General features: G+C 35.0%; 1 protein-coding gene across 1 annotated transcript in view; it reads left to right on the top strand.

The window, feature by feature from the left end:
- The first annotated feature begins 748 nt into the window (after nt 1–748).
- The window catches only part of LOC136824704 (caskin-2-like), a 43,442-nt gene continuing 25,868 nt past the window's right edge, over nt 749–18,322 (top strand). The window contains exons 1-12 of the mRNA XM_067080686.1: nt 749–981; nt 3,984–4,032; nt 4,599–4,696; nt 5,025–5,170; nt 5,410–5,505; nt 5,942–6,172; nt 7,391–7,499; nt 8,294–8,394; nt 8,990–9,043; nt 9,788–9,902; nt 13,250–13,312; nt 14,352–14,420. Coding sequence (XP_066936787.1) covers nt 891–981; nt 3,984–4,032; nt 4,599–4,696; nt 5,025–5,170; nt 5,410–5,505; nt 5,942–6,172; nt 7,391–7,499; nt 8,294–8,394; nt 8,990–9,043; nt 9,788–9,902; nt 13,250–13,312; nt 14,352–14,420 — 1,222 coding nt within the window. The 5' untranslated portion in view covers nt 749–890. The remainder of the gene's footprint in view (nt 982–3,983; nt 4,033–4,598; nt 4,697–5,024; nt 5,171–5,409; nt 5,506–5,941; nt 6,173–7,390; nt 7,500–8,293; nt 8,395–8,989; nt 9,044–9,787; nt 9,903–13,249; nt 13,313–14,351; nt 14,421–18,322) is intronic.

The raw sequence follows: 18,322 nt of genomic DNA, 5'->3' as shown, positions 1-18,322 counted from the left end.
GTTTAAAATATGAACTGGCAATTTTCATTTTATTATTCGTTCTTTAATATTTCATGTCAAAAGGGTCAAATGGGTATCTTGAGATTCTCTTTTTTAGCTAACCTGAATTTTGATATTCACAAAGATTTTGTGGTTTGGAGGGTCCAGCTTACATGAAAAATGGACCCAACTCCTATATAAAGAGTAGCAAAAAATTTAGAGGTTCTGCTGTCAAGTCTGCTAAACTTAAAGACAAGGTTGTTTTTGGGCACATAAATCTGGGTCTGAAAAGTTTATGTAATGATTCAGCTGAAGGATCAAGACTAGATCTTTTTTTTATTATTGACTTTAAATGATTATAAGCTTTTGTAATAGGAGGTATCTATCTATACTCTCAGGTACCTAACTGGCGAATCAATATAATTCAAAACATGATAAGCTAGGGGATGTTAAATTAGAAAATATTTCACGTAATCTGGGTCTGAAAAGTTTATCTAATGATTCAGCTGAAGGATCAAGACTAGATCTTTTTTTTATTATTGACTTTAAATGATTATAAGCTTTTGCAATAGGAGGTATCTATCTATACTCTCAGGTACCTAACTGGCGAATCAATATAATTCAAAACATAATAAGCTAGGGGATGTTAAATCACAAAATGTTTTAAGGAAAAATAACTGGGAGAGGTGTACTTGTTAGTTTAGGATGAATAACACATAGAGGGTTCTTTCACATTACTAGCAAGTAATATAAATTTTGTCTTAATTGCAGGAAATTCATTGAATATCCCCAAAATGTTATACTAAAGTAGACGGAAGAAGATTTGTCTTATTTTGATCTGGTTATTTATCAACTCTAGACTAGAAATCTTTGGATGTGGTGCTTGATGGATTTCAAATAAATGTAAACAAATGGGCAAGGAGTATGAGTTAATCAATGCCGTGAGGGAAGGCAACGTCCAGTATGTAAGAAAGGCACATCACAAATTCAAAAGAAGCAGTAGTAAGCATATTTTCTTAGACTTTTTTTGAAATATTTTAACCAAAATTTTACTATAATTTATCTGTTTTTATTTTTTTTGAATAGACATAATATAAAGTAGAAAACAGTTCGGGGGTTCTTTTCTAATAGGTCAAATATGATCATTGAGATTCAGATCCAGACTAGTATCTTTTTCTGTGTTTATCTTTTTGAACCTATGTTTTGGAATGTCTATTTTCTCATTTTGATAAAGTGCAATGCTCATTTAAAGATTTTTCTCTTTTGTTTCATCTTTATAAATAAAAGTGTATTATTCTTTATTCTGTACTTAAGACTGGAAAATGTTTTAGCTTAAAAAGTTCTTTTCTTTAATCTTTGAAATGATATTTCCTTGTATTTAATCAAATTTAACATTCAAGTCTTCCTTGATCAAAGGTTTGATTAAAAGGTTTGATAAACCTTCAAAGGGAAATATTTACCTCAATGAGCCTTTTTTGAAGTAGTTTTTCTTCTTTTTATCAAATCAGATGATCTATGATGTATAAAAGAGAGATGTAAAGGAAAACCCCTCTTCCTAGAAGAATCTGATCCATGGAGTTTCCCACGTTTTTATTTTTGATTACAAACACATGAATATTTTATCTTTTTATCCCAATAAGGGATCCCTGTTGGTGTTATTTTTATTCATAAAGACATAAAAAGATAAACATGGCAAATCTTTCAAAGATGTTTATTAAACAACCACAAGGCACCAATATATAACTGTAACTCAATCTTTTCGTGTTTTCATAACCACAGAATGAGGATCAAATTTAAAGAGAATTTTGTGTGGTATTTTCCATTGCACAATTTCTTTCTAAAAAGCTCATCAATGATTTTACAACTTTTGACGCCAAAATTTTTGCTTTGTAAAAGTCATTTTCAAAATTTAAAGCAGACCTTCGATCCTTCTCTATGATTTTTATGCCTCCATTATTTTTTATATATTTGATACAACTGATAATTGATAACATTCTGAAAGACGAAAGGGAACCAAGCCTTCTAAATATTCACACATCATTATCAATTTTAAGCCTTCATTTAGACAGCTCATCTGCTTTGATTAATTTTTAAATCTGTCTCTAATTTGCTTGAAGTGACAAGCCATGTGTAATATCATGTAATTGATTGATTGATTGACTTATTAAAAGTTTATTACTCTTTAGTACTGTACATATATATCTTTTCATTATTTATGTCTTTTATAAGAACACAACATCTCATCTGTTATAGTATAAAAAAGGCTACCCGTTTTTTTTATAAGAACAAACTGTATAAGATCATAAGGCTTCAATGGCTAAAATGTTAAGAATATTTTAAGGCTTTTTGAACTCAAAAACACCCGTTTTCTTAGGAAAATAGGTAAAAATGGGAACAAAATGATGAAAATAAGAACATTTTAAGAACATTTTTAGGCTTGAAACCCAAAAAAATTAAGAACATCCCAAGACTTCAAAAATTTTGGATGTTCTTATGAAAAACAAAAACGTTTAGTCCATTAAAATTTGGAAAAATGGAAAACAATTTGCAAACTTTGAAAGGTTTAAATTACAAATTTCCTTCAGAGAGGAAACCTATGATATTTCATTTTATGCATAAGATTTCCTATTGTTTTCAAAAATGTATTTACGAAGTCGAAGAACAGCAAAAATGCTCTTATGTTTTTGAGGACCATTTACATTAGGTAATTTTGTAAAATGAATTTCGCATCTTAAATACCTTCCTGAAATATTTTTTATAAGATTTAAAATAGGAAGGTCAAATATTACATTGCAGCATTTTATAATATCTCTAGTAAAAGACCTAATTTGTTTGATACTGAGTAGCTGTACAGTTTTGGAGTAATTGTGTTTGCAAAAAAATACACTTTTTTTTTTAATAAGAACCAGTAAACTTTTGTTGAGGCTCGGCTGTTCTTATTTTTTTGGCACTTCGAGCCTCAAATTGTTCTTATCCTGTTCTTATTTTTAGGGCAAATTTGGGGGTATTTTTGGGTTTGAACCCTAATTTCATTAATTTGGCCCTTATTTTACCTAAAACTCAGCAACTCCAGGCTCAGGATTGTTCTTAAATTGTTCTTATTTTTTGGCATTTTTGAGCCTCATTGTTCTTATAAAATTGTTCTTATAAAAAAAAAGTGTACTTCACTTCATGTCTTCAAGCACTCGCAAAATACCTTAGAAAAGACTTATCATTGTAGACAATAGAGGAATTACTTATACCCATTGCCATAATCTTTTTCTTTCTTAGTAAATAGAATTAAAATATATGCAAAGTAAGAGTTAGGTTATTAAATAGCCTGGTTTCTACATACTGTTTCTCTACTCTAGTCATCCTCTATGTTATTAAATGAGATAGTATTTGTTTTCTTAAACACTCGATGTCTCATATGACATTTTTCGATAGGGTAAATAAAAAGTTATTTGACACTGTTTGTTAATAGCTCTTGTAGGAAATTTACCTTTTAGTACCGTACTAAAAAAGGGCCAATCCCGTCACACCGTAAAAGAGTACAAACCCCCCTCCCAACAAGTGAATGAAAAATGCTTCTTCTCTTTGCGATATTTAAAAAAAATATATCTATCAACAACATTCTTGAATGTTTTAGATTATGATATGTTCCTCTCTTACAGTAATTAGCAGATGCGTCCCGTCATGCGTGTATCCCATGCCATGAGCCAGGAACCACTGAAAATTACTCTGGTTGAGCTATAGCCAGATTACGTATACTGTATTCTTGACGTCCTAGTTTTTCACCTTCATGTCCCCTTTGCGGAGATGACACCACCCTTCATCACGCCAGTCTCCTAAAGCACGGTGAAACTCTTTCTTCAATGAAAATAATAACAAAGAACTTCATCTTGTTTGGTTAGAAAAAACTATATATTGCATCGGAACCCCACTTGCTCTTTTTCAGAATACCTTACCTTTTAAGACAATGAATTTTTAACCGTTCACAGTAATTTCAACTTTTTTTTCTTCAGAGAAATCATCCTCAAAGAAATCCACCATAAATGTTGCTGACACTGAAGGGTAAACCTAATTTACTTAGAAAAGGGTGATGAAAACTATACTGAGTTTTTTTTTTCGCACACTAAAATCACGATAACATACGAAACTTTGCCATAATAGAAGTATGGCCAACCTTTAGGATCCGTAACAATTCTCGAACTAACAAAATACGGACGGTTGTGTGGGAGATGACACGGATCTAGGGGTTGACTCCGCTTACAATTATGTTTAAGAGCTTCGTTTACAAAATTTACCAATGGTCTTCATGTAACTCGAAATTCTTTCGAAAACTGACCACGAAATACTGTATTTGAGATATTATTGGAGAATGGAATAACATGGCCGAACTCTCTTGCCATCTCAGAGGGAATCAAATTCATCATTAGACATACGTATCGTCCAGGAAGATGCGGCGATTTCTGACTCGACAGATAGTCTTGTAGTAAAAAATGGTAACGGTTCGAGATGTTTAGGAATTGACTTCTCAGTTGTGTTGATTGGTCTTGTGAATCACCAAATATGAATAAAGCAGCATAGTTGAAAGTAAGTACAATATCTGATTGTTTCAATTTTTTATGTTTCTTTAGATTCACTGCACTTCACCATGCAGCTTTACTCGGGGATGTTGAAATCATTATGTCCATTATTGAGATGGAGGGAGATGTCAATACCAGAGATAAAAAAGGTAAAAAAGTTTCTATACATTAGTCTGTTAAGTTTGTCTGGCTGAACGAGGTTAAAACTCGACCTCCATTATTAGATGGAAGGAAAAATCAATACCAAAGATGAAAAAGATAACGAAGTTTCTATATAAAAGTCTGTTGAATTTTTACCTCTCTCACAACATGCTTGCTATTGTTTATGCCTAATTAAAAAAAAAGTTGTGTCGCCATACATAAGAGAGACTAAAAGTATATCATGCAGTATCGAGGATGATACAGGGGTGAAATATTGACAGTTTAGGCCTTAGGTCAATCAAAGCATCTAATTTCAAACTTTTGTTTACAAATTAGGTATGACGCCATTACACATGGCAGCATGGGCTGGAAAAGATCAAGCAATCAAAGCTCTCTTAGAAAGTCGTGCATTACCAAACCTTCCATCGCTTGCTGGTGAAACAGCTCTCCACCTTGCTTCTCAACATGGTTATGCTGCTTGCGTAAGCTCTCTTAGAAATCCATGCATTGAAAAAACTTCCATCGCTTGCTGGTGAAGCAGCTATGGGTGTGCTGTATATCTAAGTTTTCTATAATAGAAGTGTCTGTTTGAGTAAACGAGATATGCGAAATCGGCGAAATTTAATTCCTGTGAAAATTAATCCCATTATGGTCTGTTGTGGCATTTGTTTATTAAAAAAAATGAATCAAAGCAATCAACTGTTTTTTGTTAACATTTCAGGCGAAAGTTCTTCTAGTATCACATGGAGATGGTACATTTCGAAACAGTGCATTGGAGACTCCTCTTGATCTGGCTTGCCAATACGGACACACTGGTGTAAGTTGTACCAGATTTGCCCACATTCTACTTTTTGTTTCGTCAATAATTTGACTAGCATTCTCGTCTATTGCTAGACTTAGAATCCTGATCGTGTTATAACGAACGCTAGATACAAAAAAATAAAGTCAATTTTCTAGCGAGTTCAAGACTTGAATGCTGCTACTATCGACGTTTTACATTCCTAGTCTTATATTCCTTCTTGCCATTTTTCTCCGTATAAAAAGACTAGTTTTCTCGTATTTTCCAACTTGAAGATGACTGTGCATAGTGTTATTAAAGGGTCGTTGATAATTGGCTCTTTTGAACGCCGTGTATCTTTACTACAAGATAAGTCTCGGTTGAAAAAGAACTGGATATAAATTTATTCAGAACAATTCAATAGTTTGACTTTTCAAGCTCTAACGTTTTAAAATCGCATTTTTCGTGTTTTCAGGTCATCAAACAGCTCCTACAAAACGAGCCAGTCATCCAGTCCTTGGTCTCACCTTCTACCGACCCACGTTATAAAAGTCCTTTACATCTCGCTGCAAAGGGTGGCCATGACGATATCGTGAAATTGTTACTGAATGCAGGAGCGAATGTAAATGAATGTAGGACGGAGGGAACGGCCCTTCATTTGGCTGGCTTGTACGGGAAAAAAGAAGTGGTCCGGTTACTTATCGTGGTAAGATTTCATTGAGTTTCAAGCGCGAAGAGCTAGAGGCGAGACTCCTGGATGGGAAATGAAACCACTTTTCATCCAGAACGTCCGCGCGTAGTTTTTACACAAACGCCGGATTGAAACTAAAATCTATCACTTTAGATTTCAAAAAATGTAGTCCTCCAAAACAAAGGAACCGCTAGAGACAATCTGTTGTTATGATTACGACGCGTTCTATGCGCGTTTTGGATTGGAAATAATTTCGCCTCTGGGCTTGAAACTCAATGCAAGATTTATTACACCTTCATCTACCGTCGTTTTGCATAAGGTTCCCTTTCCTGCACTCCTGCGCTAAGATTCTCCTGACTTTTCCTGGATTTTTCCGCTATTTTCCCGGGATAGCCGGTATGAGACTGGAAAGGGTTTTCTTCTTAAGGTAGGTGCGGAAAATCTCGTGTTTACTTTACGAAAAAGCCTAACTTTTCAGAAGCAATTTTCAACTACCCAGGGTCCTGGTCTTCTTTCGCTAGAAAAGTGTAAGCAGTGGAATCTTAGTGCGGGAAAGGGATAAGTACAACTTTTTGTACAGTTTTCTATTTCAGTTTTCTTTTTCGAACTTTCGAAGGTCTAATTTAGACAGTCGGTTTTCTGTTCTGCGTTGCTTATTCTAATTGATAGAGACGGTAGAAAATTAGCGGAGAATTTTTCTCTTGAAAAATAGTGAAAGAGGAGGCTTCACATTGACTTTATCTGATTCAAGAAGGACAGCAAAATGAGTTTTGAGTACGAAATATTGTAATTTTCTGTTTTTACTGATTTTACCCTTAGTTTGCTTAATATTCAGTCATTCCAGGCTCAGCATTGTTCTTAAATTGTTGTCATTTTTTGGGATTCTCTAATGTTATTGCTCTCATAAAAAATGCTCCGTGGGATATGGACTTAAAAATTCTTGGTTTACCATCACCCGACCCTAGATTTTGGAGGTGGGTGGGTCGGTCGGATAAACTTTTTTTATTTGATGGAATTTTTTTGTACATTTTGTAATTTTTTTAGGAAAAAATTCTCTTCGTCGAAATAGCAATAAAAGTTTTTCGGGCGGCAAATTTAGAGAAGAGTCGGTTGGCTGACGGCAAACCAACATTATTTTATGTCCAGCCTAGAGTGTATTTTTTCCTACTGTACTGCTGGCCTTTACGAGTAACTGTGATCGATGAATTTTAATTTACTTCTCTTTTCTTCCAGTCTGGTATTAACATTAGTTTGAAGAATAAAGAAGGAATGACGGCGCTGGACGTTGTCACTCAATTTACCGCATCTCGAGCTGGTCTCGAAATCAAACAAATGTTAAGGGGTGAGTTCTGATCACCTATGTTTCTTTTTGCCGTCTAGGAAAACTCTATTTTAGTGCTGAACATCATAGTGGGCACCCCCTTGGATTATGGGGGGAGGGGGTTGAGGATTTTTAGCTTTTTGGGTTGATAAACCCTATGAAGGTGGAGGTGACATGTTTCAGGTGGGGGTTATCAAGTTTTCTGTATTTAAAGAGTTCGTTTGTTTTTTCACTTTTCTGTTTGTTAAATCTTCCAGGGAAACATGAGAGAAATATGAAACAATAAGTGTCAATTTATTTAATATTGTTTGTAAAAATTCATCTTTTCTTCAGTCTCTCTCTCCAGTTTGTAGTCGGAAACAAACATCTTTTCACGTGGGGTTCGAGGATTTTACAACTTCAGGTGGGGTGGCTGAATAAGATGGGAGGTTGGACTGATAAGAGATTTCAGGTGAGGGTAACCCTATGCAGCTAGGGTGACCTTTTTCAAGCGGTGGTTGGAGGGGTGTTGCCCACTATGCCCGTGCAATAGATTATTCAAAAAAACTTTTGAGGTACTATTACATTAAAATTCGGACTCGAACGGGGAACTCTTAGATGTTCGAAAAGCAGAAAAATTCGAATTATAGAGTATTTTAGGTCTCTCCTTCTCGGGAGCTGAGAATTAGTTTACAAAGACTTTCTTTAAAGATACTAACTATTCTTTTAGTGGTAATTACTTTGTGATAATTTCCTTCATCAACACAAATCTTTGCTTAAGTTGACTCAGTACAAACTTCCTAAAATCAAACATTTCTTTTCTTCGTGATTTTCAGAAGCAGCAGGCGAAAGTTTGGTCTACGCACGCGCAGTATCCGACTACAATAATAAGTACGATGAAACGTGTCTGAACTTCCAATCTGGTGATTCCATAGCTGTAAGTCTTTTTTTTTGTTTTCATTGATGGTTTTATTTTTACATAAGTGTTCCCGTTTTCATATCACATCAGACACATATTTCATTTCAGGACAGTGTCTACCTATTATTATATTGTGCTGATATAAGCAAAAAATGTCTTTTCCTCTTTCTGAACAATTTTGCTCCATATCCGTGTCAATTCAATATCGGAAAGCTTGTGAATTAAAATTGATGAGTTAGCAAACGATATCACTCTCATGTAAAAACAAAACCTTTAAAGTCAAGTGTGGATTTTATTTTTTATACCTCATCCAACATCATTCACCTATCTATCCAGATTCTGCTAGTCTAATCTACCGTAAACTGCAACTTTGTGGTTTGTTGTATGGTGATTGCATATATTTAATTTTTATTGAAGGAGTTTTTGTTGTTGATCGCACACGGTTTATTTTTAACTTAACAAATTTTGCGTCCAGCCATAACTTACCATAGAAATGAACTTTCTCAAAGTTGAATCAGTCAGAATTAAAGTTTTCTCGATTGTAACTAAATTTATGATAATAAAGTCGCAGAATTTTACTGATTTAAATTCGTTTTTCCTTTTAAACGTGTAGGTGTTGGAACAAAATGAAGATGGCAGGTGGCGTGGTTATGTCGTCAATTCAGAGGTTGGTTTTCTTTAGTTCCCTTTACCATAAACTTCACACGCTGATTTTGACCTACTAGTACTTAAGATAAATTTCTTTTCGTATAAATTACGTTAAAGTTTCGAGAAACCTTTGGCTTATTTTCGCCCAAGTCTCACCAAACTTTGACCAAGTTTCGACCAAGTCACAACCAAGTCACGGCTGCAGAGGAAATTACGCAAAACTTTTCAAGCTCCTTATATCTAATGCTTTTCGGAGTGGTTACGAACTATATGAGCATCTAGAAAAATCTCGTATACCTCATTTTTTATTAAAACATCTTGATTTTGGCTTAGTCTTGAAGTGCTTCTTTATTTGACAATTTTTCAAATCTGCTTTAATTTAAAATTTGGAAGTAAAATAATTACTTAAATTACGGAAGTTTCTATAATGTGCTCTAATAATTTTGAGCAAATTTGGCTAATTTTTTCAATTCACAGGCTGACCATGTTCTTACGATGTTCTTATTTTTTCCTAAATGTTTTTATAAACCGGTTCTAATAAAAAGAACGTGTAATGTTATGCCATAAATGAAGTCGAGTCACCATAACTCGAACACGCACGGGGGAAACAAGTTTGTTTGAATTATTGAAATTTCGAGTTGTTGCGTACGGTTTATAATTGTTAACCGAAGGAAAGAGAAAGCCTGTTCGAGTTAAGGAGACGTTCGAGCTATAGAGGTTCGTGTTAAAGAAACTACACTGTATGTCAAATTATGTTTCATAGAACGAAAAGATGGGATACTTTCCAGCAATGGCAGTCCATTTGTTATCCTCACCTTCAAAATCGACCAAAGCGATGTCCGTTAGTTCTATGGCTTCGTCGAATTCATCCGAATCTAGTAAGTTTTTTTACAATATCGCTGTCGAGTTTGAAAAATCCCCGTTTTCAGTTAACAGTCTCCTGAACACTTTTATTAGATAAAAATTTTGGGACTATTAGAAGTAAGTATATATTCATCTGGTGGCTGTTGGCGGAGCTGGGTGTGAGTGAGTCTATCCCCTTTTCTATTTGCTTGAAGGTTGAATGCTGAGGTGGAGCGTCATACCTGCTCTCAGCTCCAAGTAACTTACCACCTAGATCAGATTACCCAATCTAAGTTACTCATTCGCTAAGTTTGCAGTGACCGAGGATCGAACCCACAACCCTTAGATTGTAAGGCGAATAATCTACCAACTGAGCTTCCCAGCCACTGGGACTATTGACCAGTTCCACATACGTTGTGATTACGGACTTTTTCTGGAATGGTCACAATTTAAAAGGATTAACTTTATTGTTATATATTTTGATGTCCTTTTTGTACATATCATAAAAAAGTCATTCATCTGACAGTGAAATCTGACGGGGAAATAGGACTTTAAAAAAACATTAACTGTAATATTCCCCGCGGATTTTCTGATGAATGTACAAGACAATGGGATTCCTAAATATTCAATCTTGCAGTTGCATTCGTGGTCTTTTGCAGTAAAACACCTGGAAAACTAAAAGAATTGCTTCTGATTTGTAAAGATCAAAGCCCTTATGAAATATGTAACGGGTGTTATCGTTATTTTGTGGGGTTTTCACACCTTATTTCGAATTAAAATTTTAATTTGTCAATCGTCATTTGTGTGATTCAAGAAAACTAAAAATGTCATTTTGTTTTACGATAATTTTTTGTGAGTTTCAGTAATTCTGGGAGAAGGGCGAATATTAGCGAGTACCTCACCAAAAACCGGGATTTTTCATTCCGTTTCTTGATGAGTTCCACTTTGACGATTTTGGAAAAATAGAAGCCTTTCAAGTGTATTGACGCAAATTCGATTTTTCGCTACTGCAGGAGCTTCGAAAGCTAAAAGGGACGTCGAGAAATCGAATGTTTAGAGCCCGAAAACACGGGCTCCGAACATTTGAAAAAGTCGCAAAGTGGAATAGACGTTAATTGCGTAGAAAAAATGCGAGTGACGTCTAGTATATAGGCTAGGCGAATAAACGCAAACTAAATTTCTAGTTCTTTTCTGTATTTTTGTTTTGTTTTCTAAGAACAGTTGACACTCTCTAATTCGATATTCAAGGTGAATTGGATTTTCATCGAATTAAATGAGCGTATCGTTTATCAGAGTTTCTTGTTGACGTCGATTCTCAATATTGAGCCATTCCGAGAAATATCAACCACGACATTCTATGCCAGATTGTGCCGTTTTGATGGGTCTTATATACCTTTGACGCTCTCTAATTCGATTTTCAAAGGGAATCGGATTTTCCTCGAATAAGCGTCGTTTTTAAGAGTTTCTTGTTAATGGTGACTTTCAACATTATCGAATAATAGAGCGTATTAGAGAGCGTCAACTGTAATTGTGTATGGATCGTGGCGCTCCTAGGTCCCTTTTAGCTTCCTCTGGAATGGTCGCGTTATCGAATGGTAGAACGTCGAATTAGAGAGCATCAACCGTAATTATTTTCTTTCAAAATGTTGATTTATTTTTTATAGATCACCTGGTTTATATTTTTAATTGCCCAGATTGCAACCTGTTTTAAAATTAATTATTATAATATTTTACATATTTTATAATGTTCAAGTAGATTTTCAATAGCTTTCAATTTTTGCTCATCAAACTCCCAGTTGGCAGATTAATCTGAACCTTTTGGCCAATTTTGTGTTATTGTCTTCTTAAATATTTCTTGACATGTTTTTGCTATACATTTTGTCAATTTTCATTTTTGCAATTTTTTCTTCTATTTTATTTCTTTTCCCATGTTTTATCTACTTTTGGATAGATTCATATTTCTTCCTTTCTTCCAACTTCCAACACGAAAATCCTGAAATCTTATTTATTGTTTTCCAGTTTTCTTTTTCGGCTTTTAATGAGCTCTGCGTGGGGTGATTTGATTTGCGAAATCTTCTCCATATATAATTATTATTCTTCGGTTTGGATTGGCAAGTAGAAATATTTTACCTGCGTGCAAAATTGACAAAGATAAAGTCTTTTATTCTACCCATACATTATTTGGCGGTAGCTTTCAAGGCAACTTTTTTATGTTTAACTTCCATGCCGTCACGAAATGTGACGATATCGTAGCGCCATTGGTTAATTGAAAAAATGAAAGAATTCTATTGGTTAAAATTGATGTAACGGTTGAAATGAGTTGAAATTCTTTTTTTACGATATCGTAACGTCATTGGTTAATTGAAAAAATGAAAGAATTCTATTGGTCAAAATTGATGTAACGGTTGAAATGAGTTGAAATTCTTTTTTTCGTCATTCTACATTTTTCTTTCTTTACGGTTTCAATGGTTGAAAATCCTTCGTTCGTTCATTTGTATGAAAGTCTAGCTAACAGCTTGAGATACACACGATGCGGTTCTTTTCTTTAGCATTGAAAACATTGAAACGTAAGTACATACATAAGATGTCGTATAACTATGAACACAAGCGTTTTACTTGTGGTACAGAAACAACGAGATGTTATTGTATGCTGGTATGGTTGAAAAGGAAATCAAGAAAATGTAAAATTTCAGCTCACTTCTCTTTCTCCTTCCATGACTATAGTAATGTGAGATGCATAAAATTTCAGCAGTTCAGCAACCATGCCAAACTCGAACCCAGAGCCATTTTCAAGCAGCTTTAGCGCATCATCATGGGCCTCGTCAACGAGAGGTCCTGAGTTACAAAACCTAGTTACAATAACTTTAGAAGCGCCTCATTTATTTTCGTTCAATAATGCGCAAGGCCCGAAGATATTCTCTGCGTGTGTTCTACAATCAACGCCGAAATATATTGGCAATTTTGGGTATTTTAACTTTTTTTTCAAAACTTAAAGGTCGGGCGAGGATTGGGAGGGGTTAAGTGGCTCCCAGGCTATATTCTCAGCCGTATTGGAATATTTCTCAGCTTTTACATGTATTTTAACGTTTAACGAATTTCAGAATTTAAAGTTGGGGTGAGAATTGCTATTTTAGCAGATCCACTTTCTTACATTGAATATTTTGATTTTTTCAAGCCTCATCGAAACAATTTTGAGCTGTTAAAACTCATAGTTAAAACTCTACTTTCGAACAGTACTTTAAAGCACTTAAAATTCACTTGCGGTTTTAAAACATTTTGATGGAATTTCCCTTTTGCGCCAAATATTACGGCTGTGATTGCAGTATAGGTACAGAGTTTCTAACCATTGTAAATGTCAATATTTTTCTTCTTTTCCATCCAGCTTCAAGAACGGTACAAACACCGAACATGAGTCCTGAACGAAAAAACACCACAAACGAACCAGGTTTGTCATCCATACTAAAAATATTCCCCTTTATTTCGTACTATTATGGTTATGCCACAGCCTTATATGCCATTTCACAGTCGCAAAGCGCAAGGACCACTGTTCGCTAATTACGACTTACTGTTCGTCCAAAGTTTTGAAAAATTTTGGAGATTTTTGCGTCTAGCCAACAGAAAGCCGTTATTGAGGCGCAATCAGTCCTGATTACCCATGATCCATTTCAACTGTGATATGCACCACTGCAATGACTTCACGATGTTATGTACTTTCAGGCCGGTTAGCCGGCTGGGCTTGCTCATTTAGTCATTTCATAGCACCCTTCTTTCTTTATTCTTTTGCATAGAAAAATAATTCTGTTTGTATGGGAACTCGGCCAACCTGCCTTCCTGGGATCCCACTTGATTTGAGTGAAATCCCACTAAAGTTGGATGAAAATTTCACATATGAACGGGCCAGCCCGCAGTGGTTTTTCTAATCCACAACGTCACTTTCAACCAATCAGCTCTTGTCAATTGCAGAGGTGCATAATATATTGAATATAGGGGAAACGATAATGAACGATGAGATATTAAAAAGGTAGTCGCTAACATGCGAGGTGATATGTCCGTCAGACACCAAGGCTGGTTAAAGTTATTTTGTTTGACTGCCTGATATGATTGCATTATCGATTCGATGCACCACGATGTCTAGGTATCGCTTTCAGAGAGCTAGCAATATAGTTCTTTTTGCGATATTCACTGCATTTTAACATCAGGTGTGCCCACAGATATGTTATATATAAAACACTAGATAGAGCTACTCTGTCCCTTTTTTCGCCTCGTCCATTTTTTCGCCATTTAAGTTTTTTTGCTTGGTTGAACAAATTGCCGGTACCGAACTGTGACATACTTTCAGCAAAGATGGCGCATTATTTTGCTTCACCTGTCGTTGCTTGGGAAATACAGAGTAGTTCTATCTAGTGTTTTATATAAGATATTTGTGGGTGTGCCCCCAATTTCTAATGGGACCTCTAGCTTAGTAATAAATATCTTCTTTTTAGCGTCACCCGCGACCACTCCAGTCGGGATCGTGCCCATCGGTAATTTCGAAGTTCTCACACTTTCACAAGGTAAGTTCATGTGATCACAACAAATAAGGTCATTTTTAGTTTTGCTGTGTATGTTTCGTTACACATTTTTTTTATAAGAACATCCAAAGTTTTTAAAGCCTTCGGATGTTCTTAACTTTTTGAGTTTTAAGCCTATAAATGTTCTTAACATGTTCTTATTTTGACCATTTTGTGAATATTTTTGACCATTTTCCTAAGATGTGTTTTTGAGTCCACAAAGCCTTGTTCTTAACATTTTTGCCAGCGAAGCCTTATGTTCTTATATATTTTGTTCTTATAAAAAGAAAACGTGTAGTTCCTTTCATTCTTGCTGTTCCTTCCGCATACACCTTTTTTATAAGAACGTTATGGATATAGCCTTATATCCAAAAGAATTTGCGCTCTTCTTTTATAAGAAAATATCAAGAACAAGTTAAATAACATTTTAAGGTTTATGGATTCTAAAACACCAATTTCTTAGAAAATGGGTGAAATTAAAAACCTTTTTAAAAACATTTTAGGGAAGCTTTAAAAAATATTGGATATTCTTATAATAAAAGGTATACTACTATGAAAATTGTCGGTTGATTATCATTGACTTATGAATGATATTAGAATAGCGGTGATAATTTACCATCTAACTAAGAATTAATGTGTGTTCAAACTGAGCATAACAGTGAAAAAGGAAATTCTGTCATATTTCACTTGTGATATCATCTACGGGAACCACCAGTATAAGAACTACAAATCGTGGAAACTTTACTCTGCGTTGCATTGATAGCTTATAATGCCTTAACTACTTTAACTATAAATTTAACTATTTGTACTTACTACTATTCAGAAAATTAAATACCAACTTGCCATTGTCGCATTATGTTTCATAGGGCGCAACCTTCAGACAATGCATTGTTCTGTGCATGTTATTTCGATATTATATGCTTCATAAGAAGTGGCAAACTTTAGAATCTCCTTGAAGATTTAGGATGTACGCTTTTTCCTACCTCCTCCCCTGAGGGCGCCATAACCATAACCAGTTCTCCGAAGTTCAGTTTATGCTATAACTGTTACCCCCGTTTCAGAAAGGTCGATCGATAGAGTCGATACTTTACGGAGATAAAATAGCCTAGTAATCTAAGACTTTTAGACAATCTTTCGAATTATTTTCACGGTGTCCGCGGCCAGCCAGCTCGGCTATCTTTGAACTGAATGAAGCATTGGAAGGGTTCGAACCAGATGGATACAGATGAATCTTCAACCTTACTCAAGCAAGAAAAAGTGAAGCCTTAAGTTTACCCCGCATTTAAAAAAATTGTTTGAAAAACACACGTGCTCTGGATGGGAAATAAGTGGCTTCATTTTCTATCCGGGAGTCTCGTGTCTAGCACTTCGGGCTTGGAAGTCAATGGCTCTGACGCCTCAAAGCACTCGGCCATCATCGCTCATTTATAAAGATGTTAAAATGGTATTCTTATAAATAAATAATAAAACGCTTTAAATTTAATATTAATAATGCAGCCTAAGGATATCATTTAATAAAAAATGGCGGTCATCAAAATTTTTTAGATGGGTCGTTTAAAAGTTTTTTTTTTCCTTTCGTTGATATCGCATAATGCAAAAAGAAAATTAAATTTTCTGTAGTAATCATGATATGAATTTGATTTTGAGCTATATCTTTGTAGTTTTGATATCAGATAATTGTTCTGGAGTTTCCGAAATTAAGTTTGTTTTCTTCTTTTTTCATTCTTGACTCTGCTCTATTTTCTCGTGGAGTAAACATTTCTGTGTCTTTTTTACGCTCGTGGAAGAAATTTTTAAGCTGTATGTTGGATGTTGAGTTTTAACCCAGCTGACACGCAACGTTGACTCGACTTTCAGCTGTAACATGTTGAAATAACGCTGTTTTGCCGTTTTTTTATTTTGAAGTTTTGTCTTTTCAGTTGGGCCGGTAGAATTGCCGTATTTGACCGTTCGATGTAACATTTTCTTTCAGAATTCTGTTTTTAAAAGCTAAATCGCTCACACAAAATAGATTGGATATTATTATAAGCTTTTGACCTTAAATCGTATTACGTTTTCAATATTACTGTGATTTATCATAAGAGATGTTTCTGTTTAATAAAATGGGTTAAAGGTATACGTAAGAGAACATGTGACATCTTGTAAAACAAATTGTTTCAATCGACTAGAATTACAATTTTGGAGTTGCGTTGTTTGCGTATCTCAAATGGTAGATAAATAGATGGATCTGATATTTCACCAGGGTAGCCAAGTAATCTATGACTAGCAGCCAGCCTTTCGATTGTTTTTAAGGGGTCCACCTTAGAATTAAACCGAATATTGGAAGAAGCACCGACCGCCAACCCCTGGTTTGTAACTTAGGCAATTAGAGGTCACCGCTCCCCAAAGGCTCAAAGAGTTAAGCAGCGTTGTGTGCTAGCTGGGAATCTGCATCTGTGACATTTTTCTTTTTTGTTTGCAAATGGCAATCAAATTTTTTACTTCAGCCCTCATAGAATTGTTGGGTTTGTGAATAAAGTGAAAAAAAACGTTGTGACAACAACGACAAACTACCTTTAAAAACTCTGAACCAAGCTCTATCCGCCATATTTGATCGAAATATTTTTTGAATTGGTACCTGTAAAGAAGCCATTGCATGCAGTGCTAAAACTTTGCCTAACGACAAACGGCGCTACATCACTTGTGTGCAAGCGAAGTAGATCTAGCGCTCTCGATGTGGGGGCCACTTTATAAAAAAAACTTCGATCAAAATATTTTGCTTGGTTGGGATTGAAAAGCTACCTCCAGGGTCTATATAAAGCTCAGTGGATGTGAATGATCACCTTACAAAAAATGAATTTTCAATTTGTCTGGACTGTTACCGGGGATTTTTCCAAGCACTTTGAGCTGGGGTCGTTTTTGTAAACTTAGATTGAGTTTCTAATATGCCTGAAAGGGAATTTTCTCAGCAAAGCTGTATATTGATGAAGCTGAGGGTTTGGTTGGTGTTCAGAGGGTGAAGCTCCCAAAAATATTTTGAATATGTAGATAATATTTGAGATTTTTGTTTGCAAACAACAAACAAGTTTAATTTTGCTAGAAAATATCTTTTATATTTTGGATTGAGTTTCAAAAACTCAATCTTAGATTGAGTATTTTGGCCGGTATACGGACATAAAGAAATCTTTAGAAAAATCCTAGACGATGTTATCGTCCGTTACAGTGATAGTAAAGGCGGGAAAATATGGCGGTATGGCGTTATGGCGGTATACGGGAAAAAATCGGCGGGAAAGTTTCGAAGAAACGGACGATAACTCTTTGGCATAAAAAAGATTTTGCGGTTTTGCTTGGACTAACCAGTGAGACTGGTTAGTCGCTCCGTGGTGAAAACCGCCTAAGTTTAAAGGCCGAGCTTGGTTCAAACGATCAAAAACACGCTGGTCACTGGGAAGAGACACAAGGACAAGATGGATGGATCTCTGTGAAAATCCAGCTCATTATGGATTTTTTCATCTTGGTTCATTTGTTTTATTGAGACTACAAGATAACTTAGTTTAAGGGAGTACTTATTTCTCAAGTATGCTTCTGTAGAAGCTGTTTTCAACTGAAGTCTACTACATACAGCAAAAAGACACAGAGAAACAAGTAGGTAATCAGTTGTTATTTCTTATGATCCTATGAATCACAGGCAGTGTTCTTAGATATGTGATACCCTCATATCTCCACTCTTAAAAAGTTATTTTCATCTGGTGTTAGCAGTTCTTGGACAACTTTGAAAATGTCAAACAAAGTCTTTGTCAATTGTGGACTAAAAAGACTGCTTAATATACTTCTTGTTCGAAAACTTTCAATTTTCCATTGATTTGAATTGTCGAGAAGTTCAGTTACCTAGTCGTACCTGTAAAAATTATCAGATTATTATTCTA

The sequence above is a fragment of the Clytia hemisphaerica genome, unplaced genomic scaffold, assembly GCF_902728285.1.
Source record: "Clytia hemisphaerica strain Z4C2 unplaced genomic scaffold, Clytia hemisphaerica genome assembly, whole genome shotgun sequence".
Classification (NCBI taxonomy): domain Eukaryota; kingdom Metazoa; phylum Cnidaria; class Hydrozoa; order Leptothecata; family Clytiidae; genus Clytia; species Clytia hemisphaerica.
The sequence above is the reverse complement of the archived record's forward strand: the minus strand, read 5'-3'. Positions and strand labels throughout refer to the sequence as shown.